General features: G+C 44.2%; 1 protein-coding gene across 1 annotated transcript; it reads left to right on the top strand.

Annotated features, from left to right (window-relative positions):
• The first annotated feature begins 9,186 nt into the window (after positions 1–9,186).
• Positions 9,187–13,144, top strand: LOC121060876 (keratinocyte proline-rich protein-like). Its single transcript, XM_040539059.1, has 2 exons — positions 9,187–9,330; positions 11,159–13,144. Exon 2 carries the CDS (start codon positions 11,180–11,182, stop codon positions 12,119–12,121), a length of 942 nt encoding a protein of 313 aa, XP_040394993.1. The 5' UTR covers positions 9,187–9,330; positions 11,159–11,179; the 3' UTR covers positions 12,122–13,144.
• Positions 13,145–18,292: the final 5,148 nt, after the last annotated feature.

Genomic DNA, 18,292 nt, shown 5'->3' with positions numbered 1-18,292 from the left:
ACACCATCCAGTGACAGATGAGCAGGAAAGATGAGCTACAGTCACGTTTGATTGCAGCCACTGCATAATGAGCTCAGCTGTCAAAGCTGTCACCGGCAGCACGACAAGCCACAAACAGCACCAGGAGCAGAATAACTGCCTCCAGTCCTGTGGATACCTTCTCAGTGAGTCCACTTCTTATTGCATACCATGCCCAGAATAAAGAAACCAGTTAGAAACCTGGGAGATTAATTTGTTGAAGTCATTGAAGATCTAGTCAATGCTTTCATGTGTACTTTGGCACATGAAACTTCCCCGAAAATGACCATTTCTTCCCGCTGGCTCCAAGGAGAGCTCAGGGGGACCAGCTCAGAGGAGTTCACTGGGTGAGATGAAACCCACCCCAGGGGGAGCAGCTCCTGCATATATTTATTAAAGCTGTGGTTTCTTACGAACTAGAGAAATGGCACTCCTCAGGTGGTTTCTGAGGCCAAGAGAAAGGTCCATATATAAATAATTTTGTAGTACAAGTGAATAATAAAGCCTAGCAACTCTTTTGTACAACTATGAAAGTGGTTCTCAAGGTTTATTCATGGGTGAAAATTTAGGGTTCATTAGGCAAGAATCGCAGAGAATTAAATGCTCCCTTTACCATAGGCATGTCCAGCAAGAACTAAGCCCTACCCTTGCTGGTCAGCACTGGGGGCATTCATCATTGGCTGAACCACAAGAAATGCAGCTTTGTTGTGGCCTCCCTCCCACAGAACTCGGTTCTTTGATCCAACATCATAACTCTTCATTGCTTTTTAGCTCCAAACATTGCAGGTCTGATCCTCCCTGTTAACCAAGGTGAGCAATTTATATTTATATTGGTTTTATTCTAGTCTGGATGCAGGCACTGCCCCAGCCCTCAAACAAATCCTTATTTCATTCGATATTTGACTGAAACCCATGAGTAGCCACCTAGTTTATTGACAGACCAGGAGAAATTTAATTACTTGATCACAGAAATGACTTGTCTTTTATGTTCAAACCCAGTAATATCTATATGATTATGTATCTAAATCCACTTATTCAGTACACTCAAGAAAGAAGGAAAGAAGGAAAGAAGGAAAGAAGGAAAGAAGGAAAGAAAGAAGGAAAGAAAGAAAAAGAAAGAAAAAGAAAGAAAAGAAAGAAAGAGAAAGAGAAAGAGAGAGAAAGAGAAAGAGAAAGAGAAAGAGAAAGAGAAAGAGAAAGAGAAAGAGAAAGAGAAAGAGAAAGAGAAAGAGAAAGAGAAAGAAAGAGAAAGAGAAAGAAAGAGAGAGAGAGAGAAAGAAAGAAAGAAAGAAAGACAGATAGAAAGAGAAAGAAAGAAAGAAAGAAAGAAAGAAAGAAAGAAAGAAAGAAAGAAAGAAAGAAAGAAAGAAAGAAAGAAAGAAAGAAAAAGACAATTAGAGTCTATTTTAATTTTTGCAACAGGGCAATTTTGAAGACTTTCACTATGCAGCAGTTTAATGAGTGTTTCACTTTCACATAGCAATGCCTGTCAAAAATGTGTGCTTCTATTGTCATCACCTGTGCACATCCTGGTAGTATCCACCTTCTTCCCACAAGGCAGCCCTGCCCTGCAATGGTTGGCAGCTAAGAAAATCTCCTGTGCTTTTTTAACACGCCTGACTCATCTTGCAACCCGGACAACAGCACGAGATGAAGGTGGAAACGAAGTTAAAATAGGGCCATGGCACTGAGAAGTACGAAGAGGGAAGCTGAAAAACATCCTGGAAGAGATGCCAGGTGAGACACTTGGGAATCCACCGCCTTCCCTTTAATAAGTCAGGAATGCAAAGGAACACGTCACAGAGCAGCAGATCTGGAGCATGAGCTAATGCACCAGGAATGCAAAGCTCCTCGCCTGCTCCAATTATAGAAATCTGGCAGAAGAGCAAGCCAGTCAAAAAAGAAGATAGAAGAAACAAATTAAATCAGCTAGGTGTGATCTCAGATACTGGGCTGAAACTTCAAGTGGCATAAAATTAGCTTCGTTCCATTAACTGTAGCAAGAAAATGCTGATTATTTAGACAAATAGCTGTAAAGCAGGAGGGAGCTACAGTGGGGAGCTGTTAAAGATTAAAACTAGCACATAGTGAAGGACACTGCGCATGTGAGGCCGCTACAGCAGAGGCAAGGAGGAGAGTCCTTCCTTGAAGAAATCAGTCTGCCTTGGAGAAGTAAAGACAAGCTCAGCTTAACATCTTGTGACCATGAGAACAATCTTCAAGTACCAAACACTGGTTAGGGATGTGCATGGGGCTGGGATAGCCATGTCCTCCAGCCTCACCTAGGCATGACTTTGTCCTCCAGCCTCACCTAGGTATGGCCTTGTCCTCCAGCCTCGACAAGGCAAGACCATGTCCTCAGAGCTGTACAAGCCACTAGAGTGCAGCATATGCACATGCAACCACCTCCTGCAACAGCCTTGCAGAACTGGCCAACAGAAGCTGGGAAATCACCTTCAAATGCCCTCTCTCTCCAGGAAAAGTTTGAACTGGTAGCCTGTGAACTCAGCCCAGACCACTGCCTTTGCATCCTAATATCTGAATGTTCCTTATTGTACCAAAGCAGTGGCAAGAAGTTAAACCTAAGTCACCAACACACCCTGAAGCCCAGCCACAGCCTCCTGTCCCCATCCCAGCTTACATGCACGTGTGTTTCTGGACATTGAAAACATGCACTGAAATGGTAGCTCGGCTGCATTCCCTGGGCTTCACAGGAGAGGGAATCTGTTCATTCAATCGCTGTAAGGCAGTGAGGTGTGTGCAGGGAGGGGAAGATGGAGAATAGGGAAGCACAAGAGAATAAGAAGAGATTGCACATTTGTATTGTATCAGACTTGTAATTAGAAAGCAGCATACTGGCTGCAGATAATAAAACTTAACATATTATTAGCCCAGCAAGCAGTAAATTTTCAGTATCGTTACTTCAATGATTTAACAGCACTGAAGGCAAAATACAAACTCCATCATGCAATAGAATTAAATGCTCCTCTCTTAGACTCCTTGCTATATTTTAAAAGCTTTTTATTGCTTAATAAACTCTTGCTGTTCTGCAATTAGTAGCCCCAACACACCTCTTTGTTCTGGTTGCTACCAGGCTCAGTGGAGGTTAGCCTCTGCAGAAAATCTGACTACATGATTGCAATAGCCCTGGTGAGTTTTAAAATACATGAGCCAAGCTGTGGGGTTTCAACACTGATGCAACTTTCTTGCCCCCTGGCACCCACATCCATTAGTTGCATCTTCTGGGCTTCCAACACCAGAGAAACCTGGGTGCAGAGGTACATGCTCAATGCTTGATTGCACCCAAAACTTGACTGCCCTGCACAGGGCAACAGCGTGCGGCCACCGAAGCACCCAGCTGCAGAGGATGAAGCTGTGAAATATGTCTAGTGGAGGCTCTATCACACCAGACATGAGAACACGATGTTACCACAGCAGGCCCTGCATTTTGTTCCTCTGCCATCACCTTCCATGTGCAGGAGCCACTTTTGGTTGGGAAGCCACTGACTCGCCTTCTGGTTTTCAAAGAATCACAGAATCACATAATCACAGAATTGTAGGGGTTGGAAGGGACCTCGAAAGATCATCGGGTCCAACCCCCTACCAAAGCAGGTTTTGCTTTTGTTCCAGGGGTGGCACAGAAATGGGAGCCTGTGGTGCCTTAGCTAGTAGTGGGCTTTGCCTAGGTTCTGATTTTGATGAAGAAAACTGCACCTCTGGCTTCTCCTGAGGTTTCTTTTCTCTTTGGCTGTTGCTGGGTCTGGCTCTGCCACTGGCTCCAGCGTGGCTTTTGCTTACTGTAGGTGGCAGAGGGGCTGCTTGCTTGCACTGCTGCTGGTTAGCTGGGAAGACATTCTTCTTGCAAGTCAGGAACTAAAAAAAAAAAAAAAAAAAAGAAGAAACACTAATGTATTTATGTATTTGAGGAAGAAAAAAATGCACTTTTGTTGTTGTTTGGGGTTTTCTTGTTTGTTTGTTTGTTTGGTAAAATAAATCAAGAGAAGTAAGAGAATCAAGCAGCAGCAACAGCAACACTTTCTCTTAGAAGCCCTGGTAACTGCACCCTAATCTGCATGCAGGTGTTAGAAAGAAGCAAACTGAGAGCTCAGGTTTGTTATGACTTTAATGAGTAACTCAGAGCAATGGAAAGGAGAAGACCCAAGATAATTCTCTCTCTTGAACCTGAAGACCAATAATTACCCCTCCCGTGCTATCTTCTTGCAGTATATTCATTTAGTCTGGGTTCCTTTCACCACCCAGACCTTGTCAGATATTCCCTTTACAGCCCTCAACCACATTAATACTGGTTTGCAGCCCAAAAGCCTCAGAGGACAACACTGTTCAATCAAAATCTGTTTTGTCAGACAGAGCATTCGTGCAAGGCTGCGCGGATCCTTGAAATCTTCCCTGCTGCTCTTGGATTTAGCCCTTCCTTCCCCTCCCCAGGGAGTTTGTCCTGTCAGCCAGAACATATTATTACATCAGATGGTCTCAACATACTAAGCTTTTAAAATTTCCCTTTTCCATAGTAATTCAACTAACAGCATAGTTTTAGGATTATAATGTAAGGCATGTTTGTATAATCTCTCAGTCCTCTGGGCCTGATTCTTTTCCTATAATCCCTTTGTGCAATGGTGTGATGCCATCAAAGTCACAGGAATGACATAGGTATAACCAAGATTATCTCTATTAATCTGTGACATTACATGGATGCAGAAACAGTTGGAAAAGAAATAGTTTAATTTCTAGAGCCTGCAGCTCCTGAAATTCAACCTCAATTAATTCAATTTACAAATGGAAGAGTCTGAAATTGCCATCGCTGAACTATAACCTCACAGTAAGTCATATTACAGCAAGCCTAATTACCAATTTTTAATGGATTCATCAGAAGCAAACTTACCCAACCCACCAGCGAAGCAACAAATCAGTGCAAAGACTGATTTCAGTGGAAGAGCCTGGGGACCCAGAAAGGTCCTTATCAGCCCCAGGAGTTCAGCCTCCCAGAGAGGGGCCTGTGCTGTAAATGATATACGCATTTTCGTGACTCCAGAACTGCCCAGTTCACAGCACAGGTTGTTCTTCTTGGTGTTTAGGAGAGAAAACTCCCTGTTCTTAGGCATTTTGTATTTTAGCTGCAGAAGGCTGTTGTGTTGGCCACACCTGAAGCCTTGTTCTTGTTCTGGCATTTTCCAGACACTGTGGTCTAAATCCCCATATTTCCAGTCCTTCCAGAGGTAATCACAAAAATAATGCAGGCAGCAAATGCAGGGCCTGAAACTTGGGGACAATCAAGGTCCTTTCTGACTTTCTGGGGGAAGGATAAAGCAACCTTAATCCAAATGCAAGCAGTGCCCCGAGAACCTCCCTGCTGCACCAGGCACCTGCCAGAAAACCATGAGGCTGATACTCCAGCAAGCCAACACTTCATCCCCTTCCAGGAACATGGGAAGCCTGAAGTGGGATGCTGCACCCCAGCTGTTCCCTGTTCTCCAGCAGCAGTGCTGCAAAGCTGAGCACAAATCCAGGGTGACACCCCCGGGCTGCCCTGCTGTAAATTGTGTGGCCTGGTGCATGGGCCAGAAAAGGCTGACGACAGGCTTAACTTCAACAAGTTCATTCCTGAGCTCCAGAGCATGAATGAAGCAATTGAGAATTAGGATCTTTGATGTGATGACTGACTGGAGAGTATTTCTGTTGTGCCCAATGGGTTTTCAATGAGGCAATCTGTTGAGCAGCACAGTAATCCTGCACAAGCAGTTAGGAATACATTTAGGCTGGGAATTAGAAGACTTCCAAGAAGCAGTGCAGGGAGGCTCTGGAACTGGCTGCTAACTCAGAGAATTGGAGGCAAAATATGTAAAAAGCTTGAAGATGGAGGCTGGTGAATTTACAAAAGAGGTTTTATTGCTCTGAAGGTAGAGTCACAGACAACTGATTTAGCCATGTGTGTTTCCTGAGAGCTGTTAAAATAATCCTAGGAAGCTTGGGTGCTCTATTATGGCAAAAACGGAGAAGAATTGTTCACGAACAGGCAGGGAAAAAAAAAAAAAAGCGTGCAAACTGACACATCTGACTATCTCTGTGGAAGACCGGTTTCTTTTCTCCTGTAATATGACTTGATGCTCAGAGTCATGGGCACTAGAAGGGAAGGTCAAGTCTACAGAAGTATCAGCTACTGGACTTGCAGGCAGACAGACCGATACCAGGAAATTCAGTAACTGGTAATTAAGTCTTTTGTCTCGTGAGATGAGCTAATCAAGGTGTCCACCCTAAAGTGATGACAGACACAATAATAAAGAACAAGATGGGGTGTTAACGAAACGGTGTCTAATTAAGCCACTGGGCGAGCCATGTCTTGGGAGATCCAGTTCAGCAACTTCTGAATCACACCAAGACATGAAATCCAGGAGTGCAATAATTTCCACAAATCATTTTCTCTGTGCATACAGGTTCAAAGTACTGGATGGACAAAAATCAAAGAGCACCCTTGCAGATGTGAGGCAAGGATTACATTTCACATCCTGAGTTGCAGTTCTCTGCAGTGCTCTTTGCTTCTAAAAACGCTCATCCCTTCCTTCAGACTGAAGTACTATAGCTGCAGGGACCTCAGAGATACTGAGACGCTCATGGTAAATTAGCTACAAATTTCCATTTGGAATTGCTAACATAACTGCTGCATACCTCCCTGGGCATCTTAGACTGTTGGGGACCTAATTAATTAATTACCTGATCAGCATTTGGAAAGCCACTGGGGGGTTGAGGGCAACTCAGCACCTGCACAAGCTGTGTGGAACCTGGACTGGCATTTTCTCTCTAGGAAGAAGGACAGGCTCAGGCCAGTATTTTTATCATCTGTGGTGTTGCATTGCCTGGAATTAGTGGTACAGCTTCAGCAACAGCTGGGAGCAGAGCCAGGCTCCACCAGGTGAGAGCTGAGTTGCTGCTTAGCTCCACGTTCACTGCCAAGCCGCCTTCCTTCATGCACGTTTCTCCCGTAGTTCCCCAGAGGTTTGAGTAAGGCAGGTTTCACTGCATATGGCATTTGCCTCTAAAAATAGTCTTAGTGCAATTCACATGGAAGGGGAAAGCAATTAAGCCGCTACTATGGGAAAAACATTCACTCCCTTTCCATGGGCTGACTTCAGAGCCTCTTCGATGATAATTACCATCATTTTTCTGCTGAGGTTGCTGACATGGTTGTGAAGTGACCTCCCCAAGCCTCTGCAGACCTGGATCCAAACCAGGGTTTAAGGTCAGGATGGCCCCACCTTCTGGTCTCCAGACATGGTTCAGGTCGTCTCCCCTCCAGCTATGGAAAGTGATTTTCCTTGCTCACTGGATGTTGCAAGTCGAGGCTGGAAATTTGACAACCAAACTGGCTACATATTCCAGAAATCCAACTGCTTGCTTTAATAAAAGCAGTGTCACAACACAGGGCTGTGGTTTGTTGCACCTGTAGCAGTCTTTGCCTCAGCAATGGTCCACAGGTGCTACGTGCCCAGTTTCTCTCTCACTGATGGGCAGAGCAGAGGTTACTGGAGCTCTGGCTTGGAGGTGCACATTCACTTTTCTCAGCTGCAACATTTGATCTAATGACTTGCACCCTGTCTCCTTCTGAACCCAGCTGCTCTGTCCTCTGCAGGCCAACAGGTGCATTACAAAATATGTTTCTTATGAGTCTGAGCTTATTCCCCCTTGCTATATTCCCCCTTACTTTAGCCCTGCTCCGCAGGGTTGAGGTCCTAAACCAAACCTCAGCAGAAAGGCTATGTTGATAACCGCGATGCCTGATGCTACCTAGAAAGCAGACGGGCAGGTTCTCCAGTGCTGGAAAGTGTCCTAGTTCCTGCCTTCACCAGACCTACAACGACAATTTGTGCCAACACAGCAGCAGCTGCAGCAGTGAGGTGAGGCCTTCGCTGATGGTAGGCACCAGATTGGGATGTTACCCTTGCTAGCAAAGGCAACCAAAATGAAGCAGGTTCCAGGGCCAGCCTGACACCAGCAAGGCAGGGCCCCACCTGCAGTGAGGTAAGAAGGGAAGTTGCATGGGTGAAGTCACGCCATGGGAGAAGAAGATGTGGTCTCAAATCCAGGTGTTCTGTCCTTCAGTTACTAAACAACTATCAGCAGAGGAAGTTACACCACAGCTAGAAGCAGTTTTTTTATATTTGCACCCCAGGAACCCCAACCAACGTCGGGTACCAGCTCAGCCTGTTGCAACGATTGCATCTGTAGTGCGTGTGCTGATAAAAGCTCTGGTAAAATCGAGGAGACAGGACAAAGATAGTCCCAAGACAACCAAATATGATGAAATTCACCTCTGTGTGGGACACGTCGTCTCTGCTGATGAAAATAATCCTAGCATCAGCAGTGAGGTCTGTGACTTATATCCCAACAGCTTCTTGAGATGTTGAGGATAACAATCAGTGAACTGTTTTCACTCAAAAGACTTTTTACATGGAATTATGTTAAGAGAATACACTGCATACACTACCAGCTCCCTTAATTTCACAGGTATATTGAAACATCTTTTCAAGTGCTGTCCTAGCACCAAAGCAGCCCAATGTCCTAGTTCCATTGGGGTGTGATAAATTTTGTATGCCGTTAGAAGTCCCTTTACTTTTCACATGATGTATGGAGATAAACTCAACTCCCTATTCTGTCATGTTTGAGTAGGTGGGAGCTAAATCTTCTGCACCATAGACAATAATATGCATTCAAAATGATCTGTTTTGAAATGAAAGAAGAATGAAATCTGTAAAGATCTTAATGGGAAAAAAGCAAACCCATCCATCATGCTCTGATAGAATCACAAAAAAAAATCACTTTAGAGAATTCATTGACAAAAAGGAGGTGAGAGAAGTTGAGATTAGTCCCCCAGTCTTAAACCACAAAGACATCCAAAGAAGTGGGGGCAAGACCATTAGCTGGCATTAAATGACTCAGCTGCATTGGCTGAAGAGGAACCACATTGGCTGACACCACACCAAGACCCCTGATCTCAGTGGGCTCTGCAATGGCTGTATTAACTGGAGGCTATGACCTTTATTCACAGAGAAAGTTTTTTGTAAATCGGATTAGTCAGAATTGGGATTAAAATGCATTCTGCACCAAAAGCCGTCTCTTCACACTGCCTACGTGTAAAACAAGTCTGTGGAGGAAATGCACAACAGCAGTTGTGAAAGAATGAGCTCATTACCTAGGAGGACTCATTCCCAGAAGGCAGGGCTTTGAAACCATATAAAAGTTCTCAAATCTCCATGCTCCACCATCCACTCGACTTCACGCTTCACCCTGTTGACTGGTTGGGTAAGTCAGAGAATACTGATCCTTTTTGTGATGCCTATAATTTTATTGCCAGTTGTAATTTTACTGAGGTTTAGTGTAGGCAGAGTCTTTAAAGAAGTGTTTTATTTGATATCTTTGAATATGCAAAGGATTCCTACAAGGGAGAGAAATTGTTGGCATTGGGGTAGTACAAGTAGGCTGGGGATGACTCTGCAAGGCAAGTTCAGATTGTGTGTAAATCTGAGGATAGTCAAGTACTAAATAGATCCTTTCTGAAGCAGAGATTAGATAAAATTATATTGGTTTAAGTATAACTGATCCTGCCTTCAGGGAAGGAGAAAGTCTAAATGGCCTCCTAAAGTTCAGTCTAAACCCACTTTCTATGATTCTTCTATTTATAACATGAATGTTTTAAAAACTTTAATCGAAGAATTGTATTTGGAAAAGACAGATCTGTGATTATGAGGGACTGTACGGAGCAGAAAGGTGAAAATATTCCTCTTGAGCTTTGTCATTCCTGCTAACCAATATATTAATTGGACTTAAGATGCTATCATATCCTTATAAAGGAAATAGCAAGAGACACCAGATACTGATCTAGATGATCTAGGAGGATGGGAAAGAGAGGAATGAATGTGCTTTAAAGATGTGCTAAGAGGGGCAGGTGCAGTGGGGAAGGGAGAACAGACTTGCACACACTCACTTGACCTGTGTTGGCTCCAGTCCTTTGTTGATAGGACTTAGAAACACCCTTTCCAACTCATGCTTCCATGGTTCTAACCTTTTATTTGTGTCCTTAGATTGGCTTTAGAAAAAGAGCAGCATAGGAATTGCCAGAGACACAGCACCAGGCCAGCCAAACCTGGTCCTACCTTCAGCAGCACACCAAAGAGATGGAGTTTCATAAATTGTTAGGAAAAATCATTTGGCCTGTTGCACATTAATGACCTTGGGACAAGAAATCCCTCCTGATTATTCTGATTCATGCAAGCTACATGCATCCTTAATGGCCATGATAATCCAGAAATGTAGGACAGCATCACCACTGCTAATTTTTTCCATGACAGTTAGCAGGAGCGTGACACAGGTAGCCTCAAGTCCATTGCATCATTAGTGAAGTGAGTGATAGCAATACCAAAAGGTGGAGTTGGCCTATTACATAGTTACTGTAAAGGCCCTCAATACTACAGAAATACATTAGCATACTGAGGAGGTCCACCCTGGGGCCTTAGCACCTCATTTTTTGAATTCCAAGAAAAATCTGGAAACCATTTCAAAATGGGCAAAATCAAATTAAGTATTTCATTTTTTTCAGTGTGGAATATTCTGTTGGCCCCAGATTTATATTCTTCTACTTTTTGAAATACCACATGCTTTTAAATGCTTGTCTTCAACATTGTTTTTATTATTATTATTTTGACTTTCTGAAACTGCTATCAAACCAGAAAATCTGTTATTTTCCAGCTCCTCTCATCAGTCCCCCAGGAAAGAAATGAAAGGGAGTTAACACCTTGGGAAGGGCTAAGCAACAGGCGGAAGAGTTCTGAAATGTAAATCAGCTCCAAGTTCAAAGGAGTGACTCCATCTCTGTTAGACCTGACAGGGCTGTCCCACATTGCAGAACAGAAAGGAGGAACAAGATAAGGTAGAGTCAGAGCAGGAGCTGAAAGACAGGATGAAAAAGAAACAGCAAATCATAATTCCTTCTGAGCCAGCCTACATTGGGTAACTGAGGGCAAGCTAAGAGAACTTTACTCTTGCAGATGATTAATGTTTCTTATAATTGTTTCATCCTTATCCCATTGGAGTTCATTTAGCAGACACAATAATGCTCTGACATTTCTTTCAGATAATCTTGTTTCCTGCAAAGATGTCTTTGAATCAGACGCAGTGCAAGCAGGAAATCACCCTCCCACCTGGCCTGAGCAAAACAATTCCAAAGCAAAGCCAAGAGCCGGTTCCATGCCCTGAGCAGGTCCCATGTCCACAGCAGCAACCTGAAGTCCAAGTCCCAGACCCAACCCCAGTAGTTGTGGTACAGTGCCCAGAGAAAACAGAGCCATTGCAAGCACCCGTGGTGGAACCAGGCAAGGGAGAAGCACCAGTGGTCGTAATACCTGAGTGTCCACCCCAGGAACAGCAGCAGCAGCAGCAAACCAAGCTACCACCAACTTTCCCTCCTGTATCACACCCTGAGCCTATTTCATGCTCCCAGGAGAAATCAGAATGCAAAGAGATGCCAGAGCCCACCCTTGTTATCTGCCCTGAACCTGCACCATGTCCCCAGGAGAAGCAAGAATGCAAAGAGATCCCCGTGCCAATCCCCGTTCAATGCCCTGAACCTGCACCATGTCCCCAGGAGAAGCAGGAGTGCAAGGAGATCCCTGTGCCAATCCCCGTTCAATGCCCTGAACCTGCACCATGTCCCCAGGAGAAGCAGGAATGCAAGGAGGTCCCTGTGCCTGTCCCTGACCCTGCACCATGTCCCCAGGAGAAGCAGGAGTGCAAGGAGATCCCAAAGCCTGTCCCTGTTCAATGCTCTGACCCTGAACCATGTCCTCAGGTGAAGCAGGAGTGCAAAGAGATCCCAGTGCCCACCCCATGTCCCCAGGAGGAGCAGGAGTGCAAGGATATCCCGGTGCCTGTCCCTGTTCAATGCTCTGACCCTGAACCATGTGCCCAGAAGCAGGAGTGCAAGGAGATCCCGGTGCTGACCCCTGAGCCGGAGCAGTGCTCCCTTCCCGAGAAGCATCCTCCCATCGAGCAGCAGCAGGTGAAGCAGCCCAACCAGTGGCCACTGATGCAGAAGTAACTTGCAGCTGACAAGGGAAGCCCTGAAGAGAGAAGCAGGATGCAAGACCTCCTCTCCCCGTGTCTCACAAAGGTCATTTTCCAACACCCTTTTCACCGCAGAATTTCTGTTAAGAAGCACAGCTCCCAACTCCCCCCACTAACGCTAGTGTTATCCCGTACTAACAGCCATACACTAACCGACACATCAGGACTGTTAATAGATAGGAAGGCTTCGAGTGGTGGTGTAGGCATGTGCATTCGACTTTCCAGCAACCTGAATCTCTGCCCTCTCCCAACCATTCATGGCTTTCAAACACCTGGAGAGAAACCAAAGAGCATGATGGCAGGCTGGAGCCAGGGTTCATTAAGCTAAGTGCTTGAACTCAACCCAATGAGCCAGCTCATCCTGCAGACCTGCACACTGCCTCCTGGTTTTCATGCATCCCCCCCTACCCCCCCCAACTCCCTGCATGCGAATGCCATCTCCCACCTTGCATTTAGGGCTTTTGCCTATTAATAATAGGATTTGAGTTTTCTGCAGAACCTGCCGCTAAGGGGTTCTGGTTGATGGCAAGAAGGCTTTCTGAATCATGAATCCACAGTGCTAAATATTTTATGCAATAAAAAAAATCCATTCAGCTAGGGGAAACGAAAGATTTTTACAAAAGAGCCATCACCTCTTAATTATCTGCTTAGCTGAGCTGGTAGTCATCAGCGCTTTCCTGAGAGAGCTCGCCTCTGATTTTCTAGGATGTGTAAAGAGCAGCTTGAGCTGAGAGTATTTATGGAAAAGATATAGATAATTAAATGCAACCCAGACATGTTTTGAAATAGTTTAACCTCATGCATGGCTTCCAGCTGTTAGACAGGATAAAGGAGGCGGCATACACGTTGCTGTCAGAATTACACCCTGGAACATATTTCACCACACAGTGCTGTTGCTTATGTGTTTGGTGCTTAACTCTAATTATTTTAGGCTGATATTGTATCCAGGTTTATTTCACTGTGAAAATCAACAATAAAAATGACTTTGAATACTGAATTGTGGAGACTTGTAATATCTTCTGCTTATGAAGAGGACAAGGAGTCTCAGCTTGCAAATCGCTCACTTTTTAGGCTGAAAACCAGGCAAATTGGGACTCAGAAACTTGGGTGCTTGCAGAGGACCCTGGATCTTCTGTTCCTCTCCTCCAAGCACCTGCAAGAGCCCCTTGGCTGTACCAGCCAGGGGATGGCTGATTGCACAGAAACACTAATTAATAGCACTGACACAGCTCTCTGCAAGACACCCCATCCCAAAGCAGGACACAGGGCATCAGCTTATGCCCAGCTATCCCAGTGCTCAGTCTGCCCAATTTAAACACATTCACAGCCACCCCGTGACCTCCGGGAGGCAGAAGGCATGGGTGTGCCCATCAGGAGGGTTGCAAGTACAGGCAGACAAGCTTTTCCCACACTTCAGATGAGCCAGGAGCAATGCGATCTTGCTAGTTTGGCCCTGTACTTGCTAGATAGGTTAGATACAGCCAACCTCATCGTCTGATCACAGAATCACTCTGAGACACACGGCTTCTGGTTTGCAGAGCAGATTTGTGTCTGTCTGCAAGACACCGCTATCATAGCATTCAACAGCTTCTGCCTTTATGATAATTTTCCTCCCCCGCCTTGCCATACAGCTGGCTGGAAATCAATTATCTGAGCCAGTATTTCCTGCTGAGAAATGGCAACATTCAAAATCCCATTTCTGATACTTTTAGAACGAAAAATATTCTTTCTGAGCAAGCAAAAGCTTCCTTTCAGTGTTAAGAACTTCCAAAGACTGTTTTTCTCTCAGCAGTTATAGTGTATCTGGGACTCAAATTCACAATTAATTGCTTTGATAGATTCCACAGGAACGTACTTCAGAATATTATACCTTGCAGAACACCAAGTTTCCTTAGTTTGCTCCAGTTCAGGGTGAAAAACACTTGCAAGATTTTATAATCCCTGCATAAATATTCAATGTCTGAGAATGCAATTTCCTCCATGGGAAATCTGGAAGGCAAATGTACATGGGCCCAAATGTATGTGAGCCATATATATATGTGTATGCTTAAAGGTGATTCTTTGACTACTAAAAGAAATCAAAAGAGAATGAATGACACAAGTAAAGCACAAAAATATCAGGCAGCAAATAATGAGGTCAATTACAATTTTATTGCAGCATGTCCCAAATTAAAGATCAGAAAGAAATGCCCCTGTGACATTTTTATAGTAGAAGGTGAATAAATCCGAGATAATTAATTGCATCTCTTTGTAACATGATTTCTGCCTGCAAACAAAGAAGGTGTGTTGCAAATTCCCAGCTATTCTGGCAGAGCTAACAGGCAGAGGGAGAGCTTGGAAAAATGCATTTGCCTCCTCCACAGCACTTCGTAGCCATTGCTGTTAGTGCTACTTCTGCTTTGGGCATTGCTGCTGCTGCTGCTGCTGTGGAATGCTCTTCACAGGACACTTGGCTTGTCCTTTTGGAGGCTGGCATTGCTCCACACACTTTGGAGGACACTTTTCCTGGCATTTTGAAGGCATTTGCTGCTGCTGTTTCTGCTGGTGGGAAGACATTTTGGCTAAACCTGGAAGAAAAACAAGGTGCCATTCCAGTTAAATTGAGCCCAACACAATTCTCCTTTCTTGATATTAGGGTTTCAGTCAGTTCTTCAGCCTTGATATCAAGCTAACAATGAAAAGCCTTTAAAATCTAATTCTACCAGTAAAAACATGATAGATAAATAAATAAGTAAATAAATAAATAAGTAACAACAGAAACAAACAAACAATCAAACAAAAAAAATACTTGGAAATCATTTAGGATGCTGCTGTTCACACCAATTTTTGTTTGTGACTCCAGTTTGTTTTAGCTTCCCCACACTTCTCGTGTGGGTTCTACGGTGCTCAGCCTCTCTGCTGAGGCCTTGGGGCATAACTGTATATAAGCATAAAAGAGGATAAGAGGAAAGCACTGCCCTAACAAAGTTTTGATCCCAACAGGTAAACGGTTACAGAAGAAGAGGGAGAGAAATAATGAGAGGGTTTTTCCTTCTTCTGCTCATTGTTTTCTGAATATTTCAAGTGACAGATTAAGAAGCGATGCAAATCGTAAGGAAAGCATGCTTAGATCATAAAGAACCTCAGAGCAATATTTAAAACTGCTGCAAGAGGAGCAAAAAGACAGTGATATTTCTGTGTTGCAAATGTTTTTTGAAAGAGACAATAGCTTGATAGCAATCCCTTCTGGCTACAGCCACGTCTCTGCTAATACCATTGAGAGCCTTAGAGCAGGAGCCATGTCTCTGGCTGTAGGCGTAGGTGAACTGTTCTCCTGCTGTGTGCTGCTACCATCTTGTACAAAAAAAGTGAAACTCAGAGCCCTGGAAATGCAGGAGGCTGTGGTGATCAGCACATGGCTACTCTACATATGCACAATGAGTTGGTGGATGCTATCCTTTGGTATCTGATACAAAATACCTGATGGTTATCCAAAAGGATTCTTATCAGCTCGAAAAAATGATGAGGGATAACACAGGCTTGCTGAATCAAAGAGTCAGCAGCCACTGTGGAGCCTCAGACCATCTCAAAATAGCATAATACGGTTTTCACCTTCATGGAGGTGAAATTGAAAGTGAGATGGGTTGGAGTTGCTACTAGAGAAACAAAACGAAGAAAAATCATCCTGTTTCCCAATAACAGAGCACCAGAACCCCCGATCTGTAGAGCAAAATCTGCTTGAAGGGACTCACCTAGCGTCTTCTGCTGTTGGAGGAAGGGAAGAAAGAGCCACCTGGTTTAAGGAGCCTCCCAACCAGGAGGCTTTTATACGCTTTCAGAAGTCAGCCCTGGGAGTTGATGACAACAGATTAATGTGATGACCAGAATCTTTCACAACCAGAACCTGCTCCACTGACACCTCCATACTCCTGGACTTCAGTCAAGGTCTGTCAGAGATGCCTTCTCTTTTGGGTGCGGGGGATTTGTTGTTTTTAATGCAAGGCACACCCAGTCTGGTAATAACTGGCTAATTTATTATTAATTCATCTTGTCCCGACCGTGGGCAAAGATCCCACAACTTAACTCAGTTTTCTGGGCCAGCTCAGATTCACTCTGGAGCTAGTAAGACGTTTGCATGAAGGTTAGGTGTCCCCCAGTAATTTTGTCTGTGATCACCAGGATAGATCTCTGGCTGCATGAGATATGTTGGAGCTAGATGCAGGAGACCCGTCCTTCCCTGCTCCCAGGAAGGGCAGCAGGCCTGCATTTGGCACTCCATGTTTTCAGCTCTTGCTTCTGTCCTTCTCCATTTTCCTTCCCCAAAAGGGGACTGAAACTTTTTATACTACTGAGAAATTGGAAAGTTTTCCCCTTATCTTTTCTTAGAATTTCCCTTAGTTTTTCACTGATGGAATTAAATCTTCTTATTTACAAACACTGGGTTTGGCTTGCTGGGGTTGTGGCAGGATTTCTTTTTCTGGGGATGGATCTATGTTAGAGAAAAATGAGAGTCCTCTCGATTTATTTTTTCTTCCCAGGAAGGAATAGAGAAATTGTTTCAACTGAAACATTGCCCCTAGCTCTAGTGGAAAAGGTAGTTCAACCTTCCTTGAGTATCCCTCAATGCTATGCCCTGTGGGGTCATGTTCAGCCCTATGAATTACAGCCCAGTGTCCATTATAGTGGTGTGATATGCAAAGAGATGACGGACATGGCTTCCACTGGGTGTAGGAGAGCAGAAGGTGCTAATGGAAAATCCCACACCTTAATGTCGCCCATTCATTGCTGATGTACCAGGGGTCTTAATGATCGCGTGGTTAACATGGACCGAACATCATTAATTTTTGTAAATATATAGGAGAACCTTAGCAATGCTCAACATTACCCACAGGTGCATAGGAGAGCAATGTGTCAGGGCTTTTGCGACATGTTCCTACAGGCACAGGAAGCATGATGAGCACAACCCAACAGGTCTCTTTGTCCACTTCCTCTAGGGTTTTTGGAGCAGCATGCTCACATCTATCATTACTGCGCCTGGTCCAGAGTTTGCAGCAGAGAGAGAAGAAAAGAGAGGAAATTTTAAATGACTAACATGTCTTATAGATCTGGATGAAGAAGACTGGACATCAATTATGGGTGACTAACCTGTGGGACAAATCTCCTTAGTAGCTGCATATGACTTCCTGACTAAGACATTTTCCATGCCTGAAACTGGGCATTGATGTGAAGTATGTGGCAGCAGCAAGCAGTCATTTGTGAGGCTGTAGATGGCAAAGTTCTGCGTTGGATCCCTAAAGGTTTGGGTTCAACAGTAGAATTGGAGGTGCATGTCCTTAGTCTCCCCTTCCCCTTTCTTGCTGTTAAATATCTGGTCCACCACTGGTTTGTTTATTTGAACTGAAGGCATGTTCCGGTGTAGAATTTGTTTGCCTTAGTGAGATACAGTATTTTGTCTATTATTATTCCTGTTTGATGATGTCACCATTTGGCGTTGACAGAAATAAAACAAAAAGTAATCTACTGTCAAACTCTCTACACCTGCACACAAGGTTTCATTAGATGCTGATTTGGTAACAGTGTTTACACACACCTAAATATAACTCTTTTCTTTTCTAGATTAGTCCTTCTCCACCCTTGACATAATGATACAGTAGGTGGTTAATAATTCTCTTCATCCCAGACATGGAAATTGTATGGCCATCATGGAGACAGAGGTAAGCAAGTCACATGCACGGTATGCAAGACAATGGGAGCGTTGTCTCTAAAACTCGACATCTAAATGGGTACAACATCCATCCAGACAATGGGCCTCCTTCAGTTTCAAAATTGTGTCTCTAGATAAAGAGGATACATATGTAAGTGGATTAAAATATTATCGTCCCCTGCCAGGTGTTAATGAACCTGAAATGCCAACTACTTTATCAGCTGGGGAGGTAACTTCTCCTCGTTGCAGACGGGGAATGGATAGATAACAACGGCGAGACTTGCCCAAAGCCGCACGAAGTATCTACAGCAAACTTTGGACCAAAACTGCAATCTTGCAGTGCTAGGACCTGTTCTTGAACCACAAAAGCATTCATCTCCTGAAGCCGAATCCCCTACTTTCTATCTTTAGTCAGTGAGGATTGTGGGAAAGGTTCCCTGAAAATACCATTTTCATCTCCAT

This window comes from Cygnus olor, chromosome 28 (assembly GCF_009769625.2).
Source record: "Cygnus olor isolate bCygOlo1 chromosome 28, bCygOlo1.pri.v2, whole genome shotgun sequence".
NCBI classification, from domain to species: domain Eukaryota; kingdom Metazoa; phylum Chordata; class Aves; order Anseriformes; family Anatidae; genus Cygnus; species Cygnus olor.
The sequence above is the reverse complement of the archived record's forward strand: the minus strand, read 5'-3'. Positions and strand labels throughout refer to the sequence as shown.

Bases quoted from the DNA above. Each gene is read 5' to 3' on its own strand.
- LOC121060876 (XM_040539059.1), top strand. From the start codon at position 11,180: ATGTCTTTGAATCAGACGCAGTGCAAGCAGGAAATCACCCTCCCACCT.